A 16,963-nucleotide genomic window follows, 5' to 3' on the forward strand; every position below is an offset into this window, starting at 1 on the left:
CGCAGTAAAATGTTATTCTCAATGACATGTTGATTTTACTCATGCATCCTGTTGAATATCTGTTTTCTAGTTTTACGTTATTTTACCTTGCTTTAATTCATTACATTTGAATCAACACATGCAATGTTCAATGATAATACAGTTGTTTGTCAATCATGTCTGGGTATCAAATGCAATTCCTCATGACTTTTTTGTTTGCCATGCCATGTCTATGCTTTGTGTATTTTCTTATGTGATATTATCATGTTGTTCTATGATATGTATACTTTAGGGTAGTAATGGTCATCTTTCGTGACATTTCCGTGTATTGTTTATCTTAATTCTCATGTTTGTATCATTATGTAATAGATAAAATAATCTTCTACATTTAAACTTTATACCAACATTTACCTTTCCTTAACGATGCTAAGAGTTGATTTTTGTTTCATGTGATTATGATTTGGCTAGCTCTATTCTAACAACATGTGATGTTTGATTGTGTCCCAATTATTTGAATCCGTTTCCTTATCTGTATACACTTTATCGACCCGGTATAAGCGCACCTCCGCACCACTTGGTACATATCTGGCCCACGCGATGGACCTCTAGCCTGCCCGCCTCCATCTTTGGACCATCCGCAGCGTCTTTGGATCACCGGGGCACTCAGATACCGCATTTAGCCGTTTGGCGCCACGAAAGTGGTTGACATATTTTCACTGCTCTTGATTCAGTTGTACCGGCATATCTTAGAAACACCAAAACCTCTTCGCTAGGATATTACCCCTGAAATGCCTTTAGCACCAGGTTGCATGCGCTGTAGTTTACATTGGAAGAGCCCTACAAACATCCGGAAAAAACTTAGTTTTGGGGTCTTCAGTGATATAAGGAGGTTAAGAGGAGCCAGTTCGACTGAAAGACACATTAAGTACAGCAGCCAAACCCCTCTGTCCTTGGTGCTGAAGTAACTTCAGGGCCGTAACAAGATAAAATGTCAGGGTGTTTTACTAAAACTGCCGGGTCATGGACCATTTCAACTTCATCAAGACATGTGATGAAAACATGTTAGACATGGCGGCAACTACACATCATGCATCAAGATTCTATTTGTTGTGGAATAGGTGATGCGTTAAATTGATAAAGCCAAACGACTAATAGCGGTGTTCGGCTACTCTGGTTAGTCTAAAGGTATTGTTGCAGATGGTCGAGAGGTGGAAGGGATTGATGCAAAGGTGTACGCTTGCGTTCCAGAGGTACGCCGATATGGGGGTGATTAGTACGCATGCGATAGTCAATGTCACTTTGTTACCTTCATCCTTGCGTTTGTTATTGACTTTCCATAGCCCAACCGACCACCATGGAGACATCAGCTCCCGAAACAACTACAGAGACAACACTCTGTCCAACGTGTCCAACCACTGTTCATACAACAGTCCCTCCCACAACAGGTCAGACAACAGTCCCTGCTACAACTATTCAGAGCACACTCCCTCCTACCACTGCTGAGACAACACTCCCTCCTACTACCGCTGAGACAACAGTCCCTCCTACTACTGTTCAAACGACCCTCCCTCCTAAAACTGTTCAAACGACACTCCCTCCTACAACTGTTGAGACAACAGCCCGTCTTACCACTGCTGAGACAACACTCTCTCCTACTACCGCTGAGACAACAGTCCCTCCTACTACTGTTCAAACGACCCTCCCTCCTACAACTGTTCAAACGACACTCCCTCCTACAACTGTTGAGACAACAGCCCGTCTTACCACTGCTGAGACAACACTCTCTCCTACTACCGCTGAGACAACAGTCCCTCCTACTACTGTTCAAACGACCCTCCCTCCTACAACTGTTCAAACGACACTCCCTCCTACAACTGTTGAGACAACAGCCCGTCTTACCACTGCTGAGACAACACTCTCTCCTACTACCGCTGAGACAACAGTCCCTCCTACTACTGTTCAAACGACACTCCCTTCTACAACTGTTGAGACAACACCCCGTCTTACCACTGCTGAGACAACAGCCCCTCTTACCACTGCTGAGACAACACTCCCTCCTACTACCGCTGAGACAACAGTCCCTCCTACTACTGTTCAAACGACACTCCCTTCTACAACTGTTGAGACAACACCCCGTCTTACCACTGCTGAGACAACACTCCCTCCCGCTACCGCTGAAACAACAGTTCCTCCTACTACTGTTCAAACGACCCTCCCTCCTACAACTGTTCAAACGACCCTCCCTCCTACAACTGTTCAAACGACACTCCCTCCTACAACTGTTGAGACAACAACTCGTCTTACCACTGCTGAGACAACACTCCCTCCTACTACCGCTGAGACAACAGTCCCTCCTACTACTGTTCAAACGACACTCCCTTCTACAACTGTTGAGACAACACCCCGTCTTACCACTGCTGAGACAACACTCCCTCATACTACCGCTGAGACAACAGTCCCTCCTACAACTGTTCAAACGACCCTACCTCCTACAACTGTTCAAACGACCCTCCCTCCTACAACTGTTCAAACGACCCTCCTTCCTACAACTGTTCAAACGACACTCCCTCCTACAACTCTTGAGACAACAGCCCGTCTTACCACTGCTGTTGATACAACAGCCCCTCATACTACAGCTGAGACAACAGCTCCACCTACCACTGCTAAGACAACACTCCCTCAAACTACAGTTCAGACAACACTCCCTCCTACAACTATTCAAACGACCCTCCCTCCTACAACTGTTCAAACGACACTCCCTCCTACAACTGTTGAGACAACAGCCCCTCTTACCACTGCTGAGACAACATTCCCTCCTCCTACCGCCGAGACAACAGTCCCTCCTACTACTGTTCAAACGACCCTCCCTCCTACAACTGTTGAGACAACAGCCCCTCAAAGTACAGCTCAGACAACAGTCCCTTCTACAACTGTTGAGACAACAGCTCCACCTACCACTGCTAAGACAACACTCCCTCAAACTACAGTTCAGACAACAGTCCCTCCTACTACTATTCAAACGACCCTCCCTCGTACAACTGTTCAAACGACACTCCCTCCTACAACTGTTGAGACAACAGCCCCACCTACGACTGATGAGACAACGCTCCCTCAAACTACAGTTCAGACAACAGCTCCTTCTACAACTGTTGAGACAACAGCCCCACATTCCACTGCTGAGACAACAGCCCCACCTACCACTGATGAGACGACAGTCCCTCCTTCAACTGCTGAGACAACAGTCCCTTTCACGACAATCGGGACAACACTCCCTCCTACTACTACTGAGACAAGCGTTCATCCCACTATCATGCAGACCACAGTACCTACCACTACTATCCAAACAACAGCACTGCCCACTATCATTCACACAACAGGCCCTCCCACTACCTTTAAAACAACAATCATCAAGACAACAGCCCCACCCTCTACTGTTGAAACAACTGCTCATACAACGGTACTTCTTACCACTGGTAAGAAAAGCGTAAAAGAGTTGCACAGATTGTAGAGAAGACGTTATGCCTACTCACTACCTTGGAGAGAGGGACTCCTCCACACTGCACTCCCTTACAATGCATTTAGACATCAGCATCACCTGCCAGCATGCCCAGACTCTGCTAGACTAGATAGAAGAGCACCAGCATCTTCAAATTTGCTATTTTGTTACGCTGCTACTATAAAGAGTCAACAACAATACCCATAAAACCATATTTACTTTTTCTCTCCCAATGTTAATAGTTGACATAGGGTTTCTTTCACTCTACCAACAGCTCCACCAGCTACCACGGAGACAACAGTCCCTCCTACCACTGTTGAGACAACAGCCCCTCTTACCACTGCTGAGACAACAGTCCCTCCTACTACCATCGTGACATCAGTCCCTCCTACGACTGTTCAGACAACAGCAACAACCCAAGTTACCACCGGTAAGAAATCAGCTCCATTCTATATTTTTTAGGACGCATGCATTATGAAATGCGATAGTCAATGACACTTTGTTACCTTCATCCTTGCGTTTGTTATTGACCTTCCATAGCCCAACCGACTACCATGGAGACATCAGCTCCCGCAACTAGTACAGAGACAACACTGTGTCCAACTTGTCCAACCACTGTTCATACAACAGTCCCTCCCACAACAGGTCAGACAACAGTCCCTGCTACAACTATTCAGAGCACACTCCCTCCTACCACTGCTGAGACAACACTCCCTCCTACTACCGCTGAGACAACAGTCCCTCCTACTACTGTTCAAACTACCCTCCCTCCTACAACTGTTCAAACGACACTCCCTCCTACAACTGTCGAGACAACAGCCCGTCTTACCACTGCTGAGACAACACTCTCTCCTACTACCGCTGAAACAACAGTCCCTCCTACTACTGTTCAAACGACCCTCCTTCCTACAACTGTTCAAACGACACTCCCTCCTACAACTGTTGAGACAACAGCCCGTCTTACCACTGCTGAGACAACACTCTCTCCTACTACCGCTGAGACAACAGTCCCTCCTACTACTGTTCAAACGACCCTCCCTCCTACAACTGTTCAAACGACACTCCCTCCTACAACTGTTGAGACAACAGCCCCTCTTACCACTGCTGAGACAACACTCCCTCCTACTACCGCTGAGACAACAGTCCCTCCTACTACTGTTCAAACGACACTCCCTTCTACAACTGTTGAGACAACACCCCGTCTTACCACTGCTGAGACAACACTCCCTCCCACTACCGCTGAAACAACAGTTCCTCCTACTACTGTTCAAACGACCCTCCCTCCTACAACTGTTCAAACGACCCTCCCTCCTACAACTGTTCAAACGACACTCCCTCCTACAACTGTTGAGACAACAACTCGTCTTACCACTGCTGAGACAACACTCCCTCCTACTACCGCTGAGACAACAGTCCCTCCTACTACTGTTCAAACGACACTCCCTTCTAAAACTGTTGAGACAACACCCCGTCTTACCACTGCTGAGACAACACTCCCTCATACTACCGCTGAGACAACAGTCCCTCCTACAACTGTTCAAACGACCCTACCTCCTACAACTGTTCAAACGACCCTCCCTCCTACAACTGTTCAAACGACCCTCCTTCCTACAACTGTTCAAACGACACTCCCTCCTACAACTCTTGAGACAACAGCCCGTCTTACCATTGCTGTTGATACAACAGCCCCTCATACCACAGCTGAGACAACAGCTCCACCTACCACTGCTAAGACAACACTCCCTCAAACTACAGTTCAGACAACACTCCCTCCTACAACTATTCAAACGACCCTCCCTCCTACAACTGTTCAAACGACACTCCCTCCTACAACTGTTGAGACAACAGCCCCTCTTACCACTGCTGAGACAACATTCCCTCCTCCTACCGCCGAGACAACAGTCCCTCCTACTACTGTTCAAACGACCCTCCCTCCTACAACTGTTGAGACAACAGCCCCTCAAAGTACAGCTCAGACAACAGTCCCTTCTACAACTGTTGAGACAACAGCTCCACCTACCACTGCTAAGACAACACTCCCTCAAACTACAGTTCAGACAACAGTCCCTCCTACTACTATTCAAACGACCCTCCCTCGTACAACTGTTCAAACGACACTCCCTCCTACAACTGTTGAGACAACAGCCCCACCTACGACTGATGAGACAACGCTCCCTCAAACTACAGTTCAGACAACAGCTCCTTCTACAACTGTTGAGACAACAGCCCCACATTCCACTGCTGAGACAACAGCCCCACCTACCACTGATGAGACGACAGTCCCTCCTTCAACTGCTGAGACAACAGTCCCTTTCACGACAATCGGGACAACACTCCCTCCTACTACTACTGAGACAAGCGTTCATCCCACTATCATGCAGACCACAGTACCTACCACTACTATCCAAACAACAGCACTGCCCACTATCATTCACACAACAGGCCCTCCCACTACCTTTAAAACAACAATCATCAAGACAACAGCCCCACCCTCTACTGTTGAAACAACTGCTCATACAACGGTACTTCTTACCACTGGTAAGAAAAGCGTAAAAGAGTTGCACAGATTGTAGAGAAGACGTTATGCCTACTCACTACCTTGGAGAGAGGGACTCCTCCACACTGCACTCCCTTACAATGCATTTAGACATCAGCATCACCTGCCAGCATGCCCAGACTCTGCTAGACTAGATAGAAGAGCACCAGCATCTTCAAATTTGCTATTTTGTTACGCTGCTACTATAAAGAGTCAACAACAATACCCATAAAACCATATTTACTTTTTCTCTCCCAATGTTAATAGTTGACATGGGGTTTCTTTCACTCTACCAACAGCTCCACCAGCTACCACGGAGACAACAGTCCCTCCTACCACTGTTGAGACAACAGCCCCTCTTACCACTGCTGAGACAATAGTCCCTCCTACTACCATCGTGACATCAGTCCCTCCTACGACTGTTCAGACAACAGCAACAACCCAAGTTACCAAAGGTAAGAAATCAGCTCCATTCTATATTTTTTAGGACGCATGCATTATGAAGTGCGATAGTCAATGACACTTTGTTACCTTCATCCTTGCGTTTGTTATTGACCTTCCATAGCCCAACCGACTACCATGGAGACATCAGCTCCCGCAACTAGTACAGAGACAACACTGTGTCCAACTTGTCCAACCACTGTTCATACTACAGTCCCTCCCACAACAGGTCAGACAGCAGTCCCTCCTACAACTATTCAGAGCACACTCCCTCCTACCACTGCTGAGACAACACTCCCTCCTACTACCGCTGAGACAACAGTCCCACCTACCACTGTTCGAACGACACTCCCTCCTACAACTGTTGAGACAACAGCCCGTCTTACCACTGCTGAGACAACACTCCCTCCTACTACCGCTGAGACAACAGTCCCTCCTACTACTGTTCAAACGACCCTCCCTCCTACACTTGTTCAAACGACCCTCCTTCCTACAACTGTTCAAACGACACTCCCTCCTACAACTGTTGAGACGACAGCCCTTCATACCACAGCTGAGACAACACTCCATCCTACAACTGTTGAGACTACAGCCCCTCATACCACAGCTGAGACAACACTCCCTCCTACTACCACTGAAACAACAGTCCCCTCTACTACTGTTCAAACGACACTCCCTCCTACAACTGTAGAGACAACAGCCCCTCATACCACTGCTGTGACGACACTCCATCCTACAACTGTTGAGACTACAGCCCCTCATACCACAGCTGAGACAACACTCCCTCCTACTACCGCTGAAACAACAGTCCCACCTACTACTGTTCAAACGACCCTCCCTCCTACTACTGTTCAAACGACCCTCCCTCCTACAACTGTTGAGACAACAGCCCCTCATACCACTGCCGAAACAACACTCCCTCCTACTACCACTGAAACAACACTCCCTCCTACTACTGTTCAAACGACCCTCCCTCCTACAACTGTTCAAACGACACTCCCTCCTACAACTGTTGAGACAACAGCCCGTCTTACCACTGCTGAGACAACACTCATTCCCACTACCGCTGAAACAACAGTCCCTCCTACTACTGTTCAAACGACCCTCCCTCCTACAACTGTTCAAACGACACTCCCTCCTACAACTATTGGGACAACAGCCCCTCTTACCACTGCTGAGACAACACTCCCTCCTACTACCGCTGAGACAACAGTCCCTCCTACTACTGTTCAAACGACCCTCCCTCCTACAACTGTTCAAACGACACTCCCTCCTACAACTGTTGAGACAACAGCCCGTCTTACCACTGCTGAGACAACACTCTCTCCTACTACCGCTGAGACAACAGTCCCTCCTACTACTGTTCAAACGACCCTCCCTCCTACTACTGTTCAAACGACACTCCCTCTTACAACTGTTGAGACAACAGCCCCTAATACCACTGCTGAGACGACACTCCCTCCTACTACCGCTGAAACAACAGTCCCTCCTACCTCTGTTCTAACGATCCTCCCTCCTACTACTGTTCAAACGACACTCCCTCCTACAACTGTTGAGACAACAGCCCCTCATACCACTGCTGAGACAACACTCCCTCCTACTACCGCTGAAACAACAGTCCCTCCTACCTCTGTTCTAACGATCCTCCCTCCTACTACTGTTCAAACGACACTCCCTCCTACAACTGTTGAGACAACAGCCAATCATACCACTTCTGAGACAACACTCCCCCCTACTACCGCTGAAACAACAGTCCCTTCTATTACTGTTCAAACGACCCTCCCTCCTACTACTGTTCAAACGACCCTCAATCCTACAACTGTTGAGACAACAGCCCCTCTTACCACTGCCGAGACAACACTCCCTCCTGCTACCGCTGAAACAACACTCCCTCCTACTACTGTTCAAACGACCCTCCCTCCTACTACTGTTCAAACGACACTCCCTCCTACAACTGTTGAGACAACAGCTCCTCATACCACTGCCGAGACAACACTCCCTCCTATTACCGCTGAAACAACAGTCCCTCCTACTACTGTTCGAACGACACTCCCTCCTACAACTGTTGAGACAACAGCCCCTCTTACCACTGCCGAGACAACACTCCCTCCTACTACCGCTAAAAAAACAGTCCCTCCTACCACTGTTCGAACGACACTCCCTCCTACAACTGTTGAGACAACAGCCCCTCTTACCACTGCTGAGACAACATTCCCTCCTACTACCGCTGAAACAACAGTCCCTCCTACCACTGTTCGAACGACACTCCCTCCTACAACTGTTGAGACAACAGCCCCTCTTACCACTGCTGAGACAACACTCCCTCCTACTACCGCTGAAACAACAGTCCCTTCTACTACTGTTCAAACGACCATCCCTCCTACAACTGTAGAGACAATAGCCCCTCATACCACTGCTGAGACGACACTCCCTCCTACAACTGTTGAGACAACAGCCCCTCATACCACTGCCGAGACAACACTCCCTCCTACTACCGCTGAAACAACAGTCCCTTCTATTACTGTTCAAACGACCCTCCCTCCTACTACGGTTCAAACGACCCTCAATCCTACAACTGTTGAGACAACAGCCCCTCTTACCACTGCCGATACAACACTCCCTCCTGCTACCGCTGAAACAACACTCCCTCCTACTACTGTTCAAACGACGCTCCCTCCTACTACTGTTCAAACGACACTCCCTCTTACCACTGTTGAGACAACAGCCCCTCATACCCCTGCCGAGACAACACTCCCTCCTACTACCGCTGAAACAACACTCCCTCCTACTACTGTTCGAACGACCCTCCCTACTACAACCGTTGAGACAACAGCCCCTCTAACCACTGCCGAGACAACACTCCCTCCTACTACCGCTGAAACAACAGTCCCTCCTACCACTGTTCGAACGACACTCCCTCCTACAACTGTTGAGACAACAGCCCCTCTTACCACTGCTGAGACAACATTCCCTCCTACTACCGCTGAAACGACAGTCCCTCCTACTACTGTTCAAACGACCCTCCCTCCTACTACTGTTCAAACGACACTCCCTCCAACAACTGTTGAGACAACAGCCCCTCATACAACTGCCGAGACAACACTCCCTCCTACTACCGCTGAAACAACAGTCCCTCCTACTACTGTTCAAACGACCATCCCTCCTACAACTGTTCAAACGACACTCCCTCCTACAACTGTTGAGACAACAGCCCCTCATACCACTGCCGATACAACACTCCCTCCTACTACCGCTGAAACAACAGTCCCTCCTACTACTGTTCAAACGACACTCCCTCCTACAACTGTTGAGACAACAGCCCTTCATACCATAGCTGAGACAACACTCCCTCCTACTACCGCTGAAACAACAGTCCCTTCTACTACTGTTCTAACGACCCTCCCTCCTACAACTGCTGAGACAACAGCCCTTTTTACCACTGCTGAGACGACACTCCCTCTTACAACTGTTGAGACTACAGCCCTTCATACCACTGCTGATACAACACTCCCTCCTATTACTGTTCAAACGACACTCCCTCCTACAACTGTTGAGACAACAGCCCATCATACCACCGCTGAAACAACACTCCCTCCTACTACCGCTAAAACGACAGACCCTCCTACTACTGTTCAAACGACCCTCCCTCCTACTACTGTTCAAACGACACTCCCACCTACAACTGTTGAGACAACAGGCCCTCATACCACTGCCGAGACAACACACCCTCCTACTACCGCTGAAAAAACAGTCCCTCCTACTACTGTTCAAACGACCCTCCCCCCTACTGCTGTTCAAACGACCTTCCGTCCTACAAGTGTTAAGACAACAGCCTCTCATACCACTTCTGAGACAACACTCCCTCCTACAACTGTTGAGACGACACTCCCTCCTACTACCGCTGAAACAACAGTCTCTCTTACTACTGTTCAAACGACTCTTCCTCCTACTACTGTTCAAACGACAATCCCTCCTACAACTGTTGAGACAACATTCCCTTCTACAACTGTTGAGACAACAGACCCTTTTACCACTGCTGAGACGAAACTCCCACCTACAACTGTTGAGACAACAGACCCTCATACCACTTCTGAGACAACACTCCCTCCTACTACCGATGAAACAACAGTCCCTCCTACAACTGTTCAAACGACCCTCCCTCCTACTACTGTTCAAGCGACCCTCCCTCCTACTACTGTTCAAACGACCCTCCCTCCTACAACTGTTGAGACAACAGCCCCTCATACCACAGCTGAGACAACAGTCCCTCCTACAACCGCTAAAACAACAGTCCCTCCTACTACTGTTCAAACGACCCTCCCTCCTACTACTGTTCAAACGACACTTCCTCCTACAACTGTAGAGACAACAGCCCCTTTTATCACTGCTGAGACAACACTCCCTCCTACTACCGCTGAAACAACAGTCCCTCCTACTACTGTTCAAACGACCCTCCCTCCTACTACTGTTCAAACGACACTCTCTCCTACAACTATTGAGACTACAGCCCCTCATACCAATGCTAAGACAACACTCTCTCCTACTACTGTTCAAACGACACTCCCTCCTACAACTGTTGAGACAACAGCCCTTCTTACCACTGCTGAGACATCACTCCCTCCTACTACCGCTGAAACAACAGTCCCTTCTACTTCTGTTCAAACGACACTCCCTCCTACAACTGTTGAGACAACAGCCCCTCATACCATTGCCGAGACAACAGTCCCTCCAACTACAGTTCAGACAAACGTCCCCTCTACAAATGTTGAGACAACAGCTCCACCTATCACTGCTAAGACAACAGTCCCTCAAACAACAGTTCAGACAACAGTCCCTTCTACAACTGTTGAGACAACAGCCCCACCTACCACTGATGAGACAACAGCCCCACTTACTGCTGTTGAGACGACAGTCCCTCCTTTAACTGCTGAGACAATTGTCCCTTTCACGACAATCGGGACAACGATCCCTCCTACTACTACTGAGACAACCGTTCATCCCACTACCATGCAGACCACAGTACCTACCACTACTATCCAAACAACAGCACTGCCCACTACCATTCACACAACCGGCCATCCCACTACCATACAAACAACTGCTCATACAACGGTACTTCTTACCACTGGTAAGAAAAGCGTACAAGAGTTGCTCAGATTGTAGAGAAGAAGTAATACCTGCTCACTACCTTGGAGAGAGGGACTCTACCACACTGCACTCCCTCACACTGCATTTAGACGTCAGCATCACCTGCCAGCATGTCCAGACTCTGCTAAGACTAGTTAGAAGAGCATTAGCATCTTCAAATTTGCTATTTTGTTATGCTGCTACTATGAAGAGTCAACAACAATACCCATAAAACCATTTCTACTTTTTCTCCCACAATGTTAATAGTTGACATAGTTGACATTTTTTTACTCTACCAATAGCTCCACCAACTACCACGGAGACAACAGTCCCTCCTACAACTGTTGAGACAACAGTTTCTTCTACTACTATTCAGACAACAGCCCCCCATACCACTGTTGAGACAACAGTCCCTCTTACCACTGCTGAGACAACAGTCCCTCTTACTACCATCGGGACATCAGTCCCGCCTACTACTGTTCAGACAACAGCAACAACCCAAGTTACCACCGGTAAGACATCAGACATGACGGCAACTACATTCTATATTTTTCTTTCAAATGACAGAAAGTTTTTTGTGTGGTATTGAATCGCTTAAGGTCAAAATGCAGAACCTACATATATATATATATATATATATACACCACAGTCCACTTTCCTTTCATTCCAATACATTTTACAATGTATTAAAAAAGAAAGTAAAACTAGGTCAACGAGGCAGGAACTCGGCCAAACATCCCAAATCAAGCTTAACTAATCTCTCAATTAGATAAAAGCTTCTTGATATACCAATGAATAGTAAGTTCTTTATACGGATGTTACTATGTTAAGAACAGTTCTTTTTAGTACATTCAACAGGGCAAATTTCCCAAAAGGGTGTCGGTAATAAACATTCATACTACTACGCGTACGGTTGCAATGGTATCCTTTACCACTTTTAGTGTATATGCTTTCTCCCAAAAGCAGAGAGATATAAATTTGAAACAACAGTTGCCTCAAATACAGCGCCATCCACAACTATCAATATAACACCTTCTCTGTCAACCGTCCAAACAACAGCCCAATAAACAACCATTCAAACAACCGCTTTCCCCACAATTATCAATACAACAGTTACACCCTCAACCATCCAGACAACAGATTCATCCTCTACCATCCAAACCACTGCTCCACCTACTGCCATTCGAACAACAGCTCCATCTAGTTCCATCGAAACAACAGCTCCACACAGTACCATACAATCTACAGCTCCAAAAACAAGTACTGGCACAACAGTTCCTCTCACTACCATCCGAACGACTCCATACAGTACCATCCGAACAACAACATATCCATCAACCACCATCCGAACGACAGATCCTCCCACTACAATCCAAACAACAGATCCTCCCACTACCACCCAAACAACAACTCCATCAAGTACTATCGGAACAACAGCTTATCCCACTACCATCCGAACAACGGATCCTCCCACTAGTACCCAAACAACAACTCCATCAAGTACTATCGGAACAACGGCTTATTCCACTACCATCCGAACAACGGATCCTCCCACTAGTACCCAAACAACAACTCCATCAAGTACTATCGGAACAACAGCTTATCCCACTACCATCCGAACAACGGATCCTCCCACTAGTACCCAAACAACAACTTCATCAAGTACTATCGGAACAACAGCTTATCCCACTACCATCCGAACAACCGATCCTCCCACTAGTACCCAAACAACAACTTCATCAAGTACTATCCGAACAACAGCTTATCCCACTACCATCCGAACAACGGATCCTCCCACTAGTACCCAAACAACAACTTTATCAAGTACTATCGGAACAACAGCTTATCCCACTACCATCCGAACAACGGATCCTCCCACTAGTACCCAAACAACAACTTCATCAAGTACTATCGGAACAACAGCTTATCCCACTACCATCCGAACAACGGATCCTCCCACTACCACCCAAACAACAACTTCATCAAGTACTATCGGAACAACAGCTTATCCCACTACCATCCGAACAACGGATCCCCCCACTAGTACCCAAACAACAACTTCATCAAGTACTATCGGAACAACAGCTTATCCCACTACCATCCGAACAACGGATCCTCCCGCTAGTACCCAGGCAACAACTTCATCAACCACTATCGGAACAACAGCTTATCCCACCACAATCCAAATAACCCCTCCTACCACCACATTCCGAACTACAGCTTCATCAACTACCATTCGAACAACAGCTTTTCCCACTACCATACGAACGACATTCCCTTCTTCTACCACCCAAACAACATCTCCATCAACTACAATCGAAACAACTGCTCCTCACACTACCATCCAAACCACCGCTCCACCAAATATCATTCAAACCACTCCATCCACTACCGTCGATACTACAGTTCCATCCACTACCGTCCGAACAACAGTTTTTCCCACTACCATACAAACGACATTCCCTCTTTCTACCACCCAAACAACATATCCATCAAGTACCATCCAAACAACAGTTCCACCCACTACCATTCGAACAACAGCTCAATATAGTCCCATCCAATCGACAGCTCCAAAAACAAGTATTGACACAACAGTGCCTCTCACTACCGGTACCATCCAAACAACGACTCAATACAGTACCGTCCAAACAACATCTCCATCAACTATCATCCAAACAACTGCTCCTCACACTATTATCCAAAGCACTGCTCCACCAACTACCATTCAAACCACTGCTCCGCCTTCTACCCTTCGAACAACAGCTCCATCCACTACAATCGAAACAACGGCTCCATCTAGTACCATCCAATCGACAGCTCCAAAAACAAATAACACAACGGTCACTCTCACTACAAAACAAACAACACCTCTATTCAGTACCATCCAAACAACAGCTCCATCGACTGCCACCCTAACAACAGATCCTTTCACAACCATCCAAACAACATTTTCGTCAAATACTGTCCGAACAACCACTCCTTCCACTAAAATCCAAACAACTGCTCCTTCCACTATAATCCAAACAACTGCTCCACCTTATACAATTCAAACAACAGTTCCTGCTAGTACCATCCAATCCACAGCACCAAATACAAGTATTGACACAACAGCCCCTCTCACTACTATACAACCAACCACTTCATCAACTACCATCCAAACAACAGCTCCATCGACTACCCTCCAAACAACAGCTGCACCAACATCTACCCGGACAACTGCTCCCCTCACTACCATTCGAACAACAGCTCCACTCAGTACCATCCAATCGAGAGCTATATCCAGTACTGTCCAATCGACAACTCCAAATACAAGTATCAAGACAACAGTCCCTCTCACTAGTATACAACCAACAACTCCATCAGCTACAATCAAAACAACAACTCCTCCCACTACCATACAAACAACAACAATCACGATGACAACATCCCCAGCCTCTACTGTTGAAACATCTGCTCATACAACGGCCCTTCTTACCACTGGTAAGACAGGCGTAGAGAGTTGCACATATTGTAGAGAAGAAGTAATATCTGATCACTACCTTGGAGACGGGGTTTATCCACACTGCACTCCCTCACACTGCATTTAGACGTCAGCATCACCTGCCAGCATGTCCAGACTCTGCTCAGACTAGTTAGAAGAGCACCAGCATGTTCAAATTTTCTATTTTGTTATGCTGCTACTATGAATACCCTTGAAACCATAATGACTATTCTCCTACAATATCAACCGTTGACATAGCGTTCTTTTTTCCACACTACCAACAGCTCCACCAACTACCACGGAGACAACAGTCCCTCCTACCACTGCTGAGACAACGACTGCAACAACCACTGGTAAGACAGAAGCTGTATTCAAATTGTTCTTTTCCAATTCAAAAGGTTATTTAACTTTTTTTTGGTGGCATGGTGGCACCACAATTCTCTTTGCCTCTGTTCCAACATCGTTTTCAAGACCTTGGAAAGAAAGACTATTAACACCACAGCGCCATCCACCAGCATCCAGACGATGGATCTATTTAGTACAGTCGACCACCGGTAAGGCAACAGCAGTAGTAGTAGAAGTAATAATATAATTGCTTTTCGTAACTATTGAACATATAACACATCGTTTTCGTTACGTCATTCGAACAGCAGCGCAATCGACATCTGACACAACAGCCGCACCAACAACTATCGAGACAACATTTCCAGTCACAACTGTTCAAACAACAGCCCCACAAACGACTGTTGACACAACAGTACCACCCACTACCATGAAGACAGCACCTCTCCCAACAACAATTGACACAACAGCTCCTCCCACAACTATAGAAACAACAGCTCCTCCCACAACCACAAAAATAACAGCTCCTCCCATAACTATGGAGACAACAGCTCTTCCCACAACCGTAGTAACAACAGCTCCACCCGCAACTATCGAAACAACAGGTCTTCCCACAACCACCCAAACAACATTGTCGCCTACAATCAGTAAGATAACAGCCTCACTTGCAACTATTGACACAACAGCACCATTCACCAGTATCCGGACGACAGATCCATTTAGTACAGTCGAGACAACCACCGGTAAAGCAACAGCATTCCCTCAGAAGTAGCAATGTATGTTTTGTTTTTGTAATTATTAAGTAAAGTAGAAATAATACATTGATTTTTTTCCTTATATCATTCAAACAACAGCGCGACCATCGACAACTGAGACAACAGCCCCACCAACGACCATTGAAACAACAGCCCCGCCAACAACTATCGAGACCACAGCTCCATTCACAACCATTCAGACAACAGCCCCATCGACGACAATTGACACAACAGCTCCACCCACAACCATAGCAACAACAGCATCACAAACAACTTTCGAGACCACAGCTCAACTGACAACTATTCAAACAACAGCCCAACCAACGACTGTGGACACAACAGTCCAACCCACTACAATTAAGAAAACAGCTCTCCCAACAACTATTGACACAACAGCTCCACCAACATCTATCCAGACAACAGCCCTTCCAACAACTATCGTGACAACAGCTCCGCCTACATCCGTTGACACAACAGTCCCGCCCACTACAATTAAGACAACAGCTCCACCCACAACTAGCCAGACAACAGCCCAACTGACGACCATGGAGACAACAGTCCCATTAACGACGATTGAGACAACAGCCCCACCAACAACTTTCGTGACGACAGCTCCACCTACAACAGTACCGCCCACAACTATTGAGACAACAGCCCAACCAACAACTATTGTAACAACTGTCCCACTGACTACTGTACAAACAACCACCCTCCTAAGCACTGGTAAGATGTCCTTCGAGGTCCTTTGTACTTATTGTGAAAGTTGGATAAACGTCTATCTACAACTCTCTGAACGTCTGTTGATA

At 47.1% G+C, this 16,963-nt stretch overlaps 3 protein-coding genes across 3 annotated transcripts in view; all 3 read left to right on the forward strand.

Moving 5' to 3' along the window:
• LOC136447211 (mucin-19-like) overlaps positions 1-16,963 on the forward strand; it is a 77,758-nt gene that overhangs the window by 5,435 nt on the left and 55,360 nt on the right. The window contains exons 5-12 of the mRNA XM_066445927.1: positions 1,320-1,424; positions 3,750-3,905; positions 4,016-4,120; positions 6,311-6,466; positions 6,577-6,681; positions 11,882-12,091; positions 15,345-15,413; positions 16,257-16,880. Coding sequence (XP_066302024.1) covers positions 1,320-1,424; positions 3,750-3,905; positions 4,016-4,120; positions 6,311-6,466; positions 6,577-6,681; positions 11,882-12,091; positions 15,345-15,413; positions 16,257-16,880 — 1,530 coding nt within the window. The remainder of the gene's footprint in view (positions 1-1,319; positions 1,425-3,749; positions 3,906-4,015; positions 4,121-6,310; positions 6,467-6,576; positions 6,682-11,881; positions 12,092-15,344; positions 15,414-16,256; positions 16,881-16,963) is intronic.
• LOC136446999 (mucin-2-like) lies at positions 4,270-6,048 on the forward strand (the record flags this gene model as incomplete). The annotated part of the gene is made up of 1 exon (XM_066445659.1): positions 4,270-6,048. A coding segment is annotated over one exon (1,779 nt), but the record flags the coding sequence as incomplete, so codon positions are not given.
• LOC136447000 (mucin-2-like) lies at positions 12,659-15,189 on the forward strand (the record flags this gene model as incomplete). The annotated part of the gene is made up of 1 exon (XM_066445660.1): positions 12,659-15,189. A coding segment is annotated over one exon (2,508 nt), but the record flags the coding sequence as incomplete, so codon positions are not given.

Source organism: Branchiostoma lanceolatum, chromosome 13 (assembly GCF_035083965.1).
Source record: "Branchiostoma lanceolatum isolate klBraLanc5 chromosome 13, klBraLanc5.hap2, whole genome shotgun sequence".
Classification (NCBI taxonomy): Eukaryota; Metazoa; Chordata; class Leptocardii; order Amphioxiformes; family Branchiostomatidae; genus Branchiostoma; species Branchiostoma lanceolatum.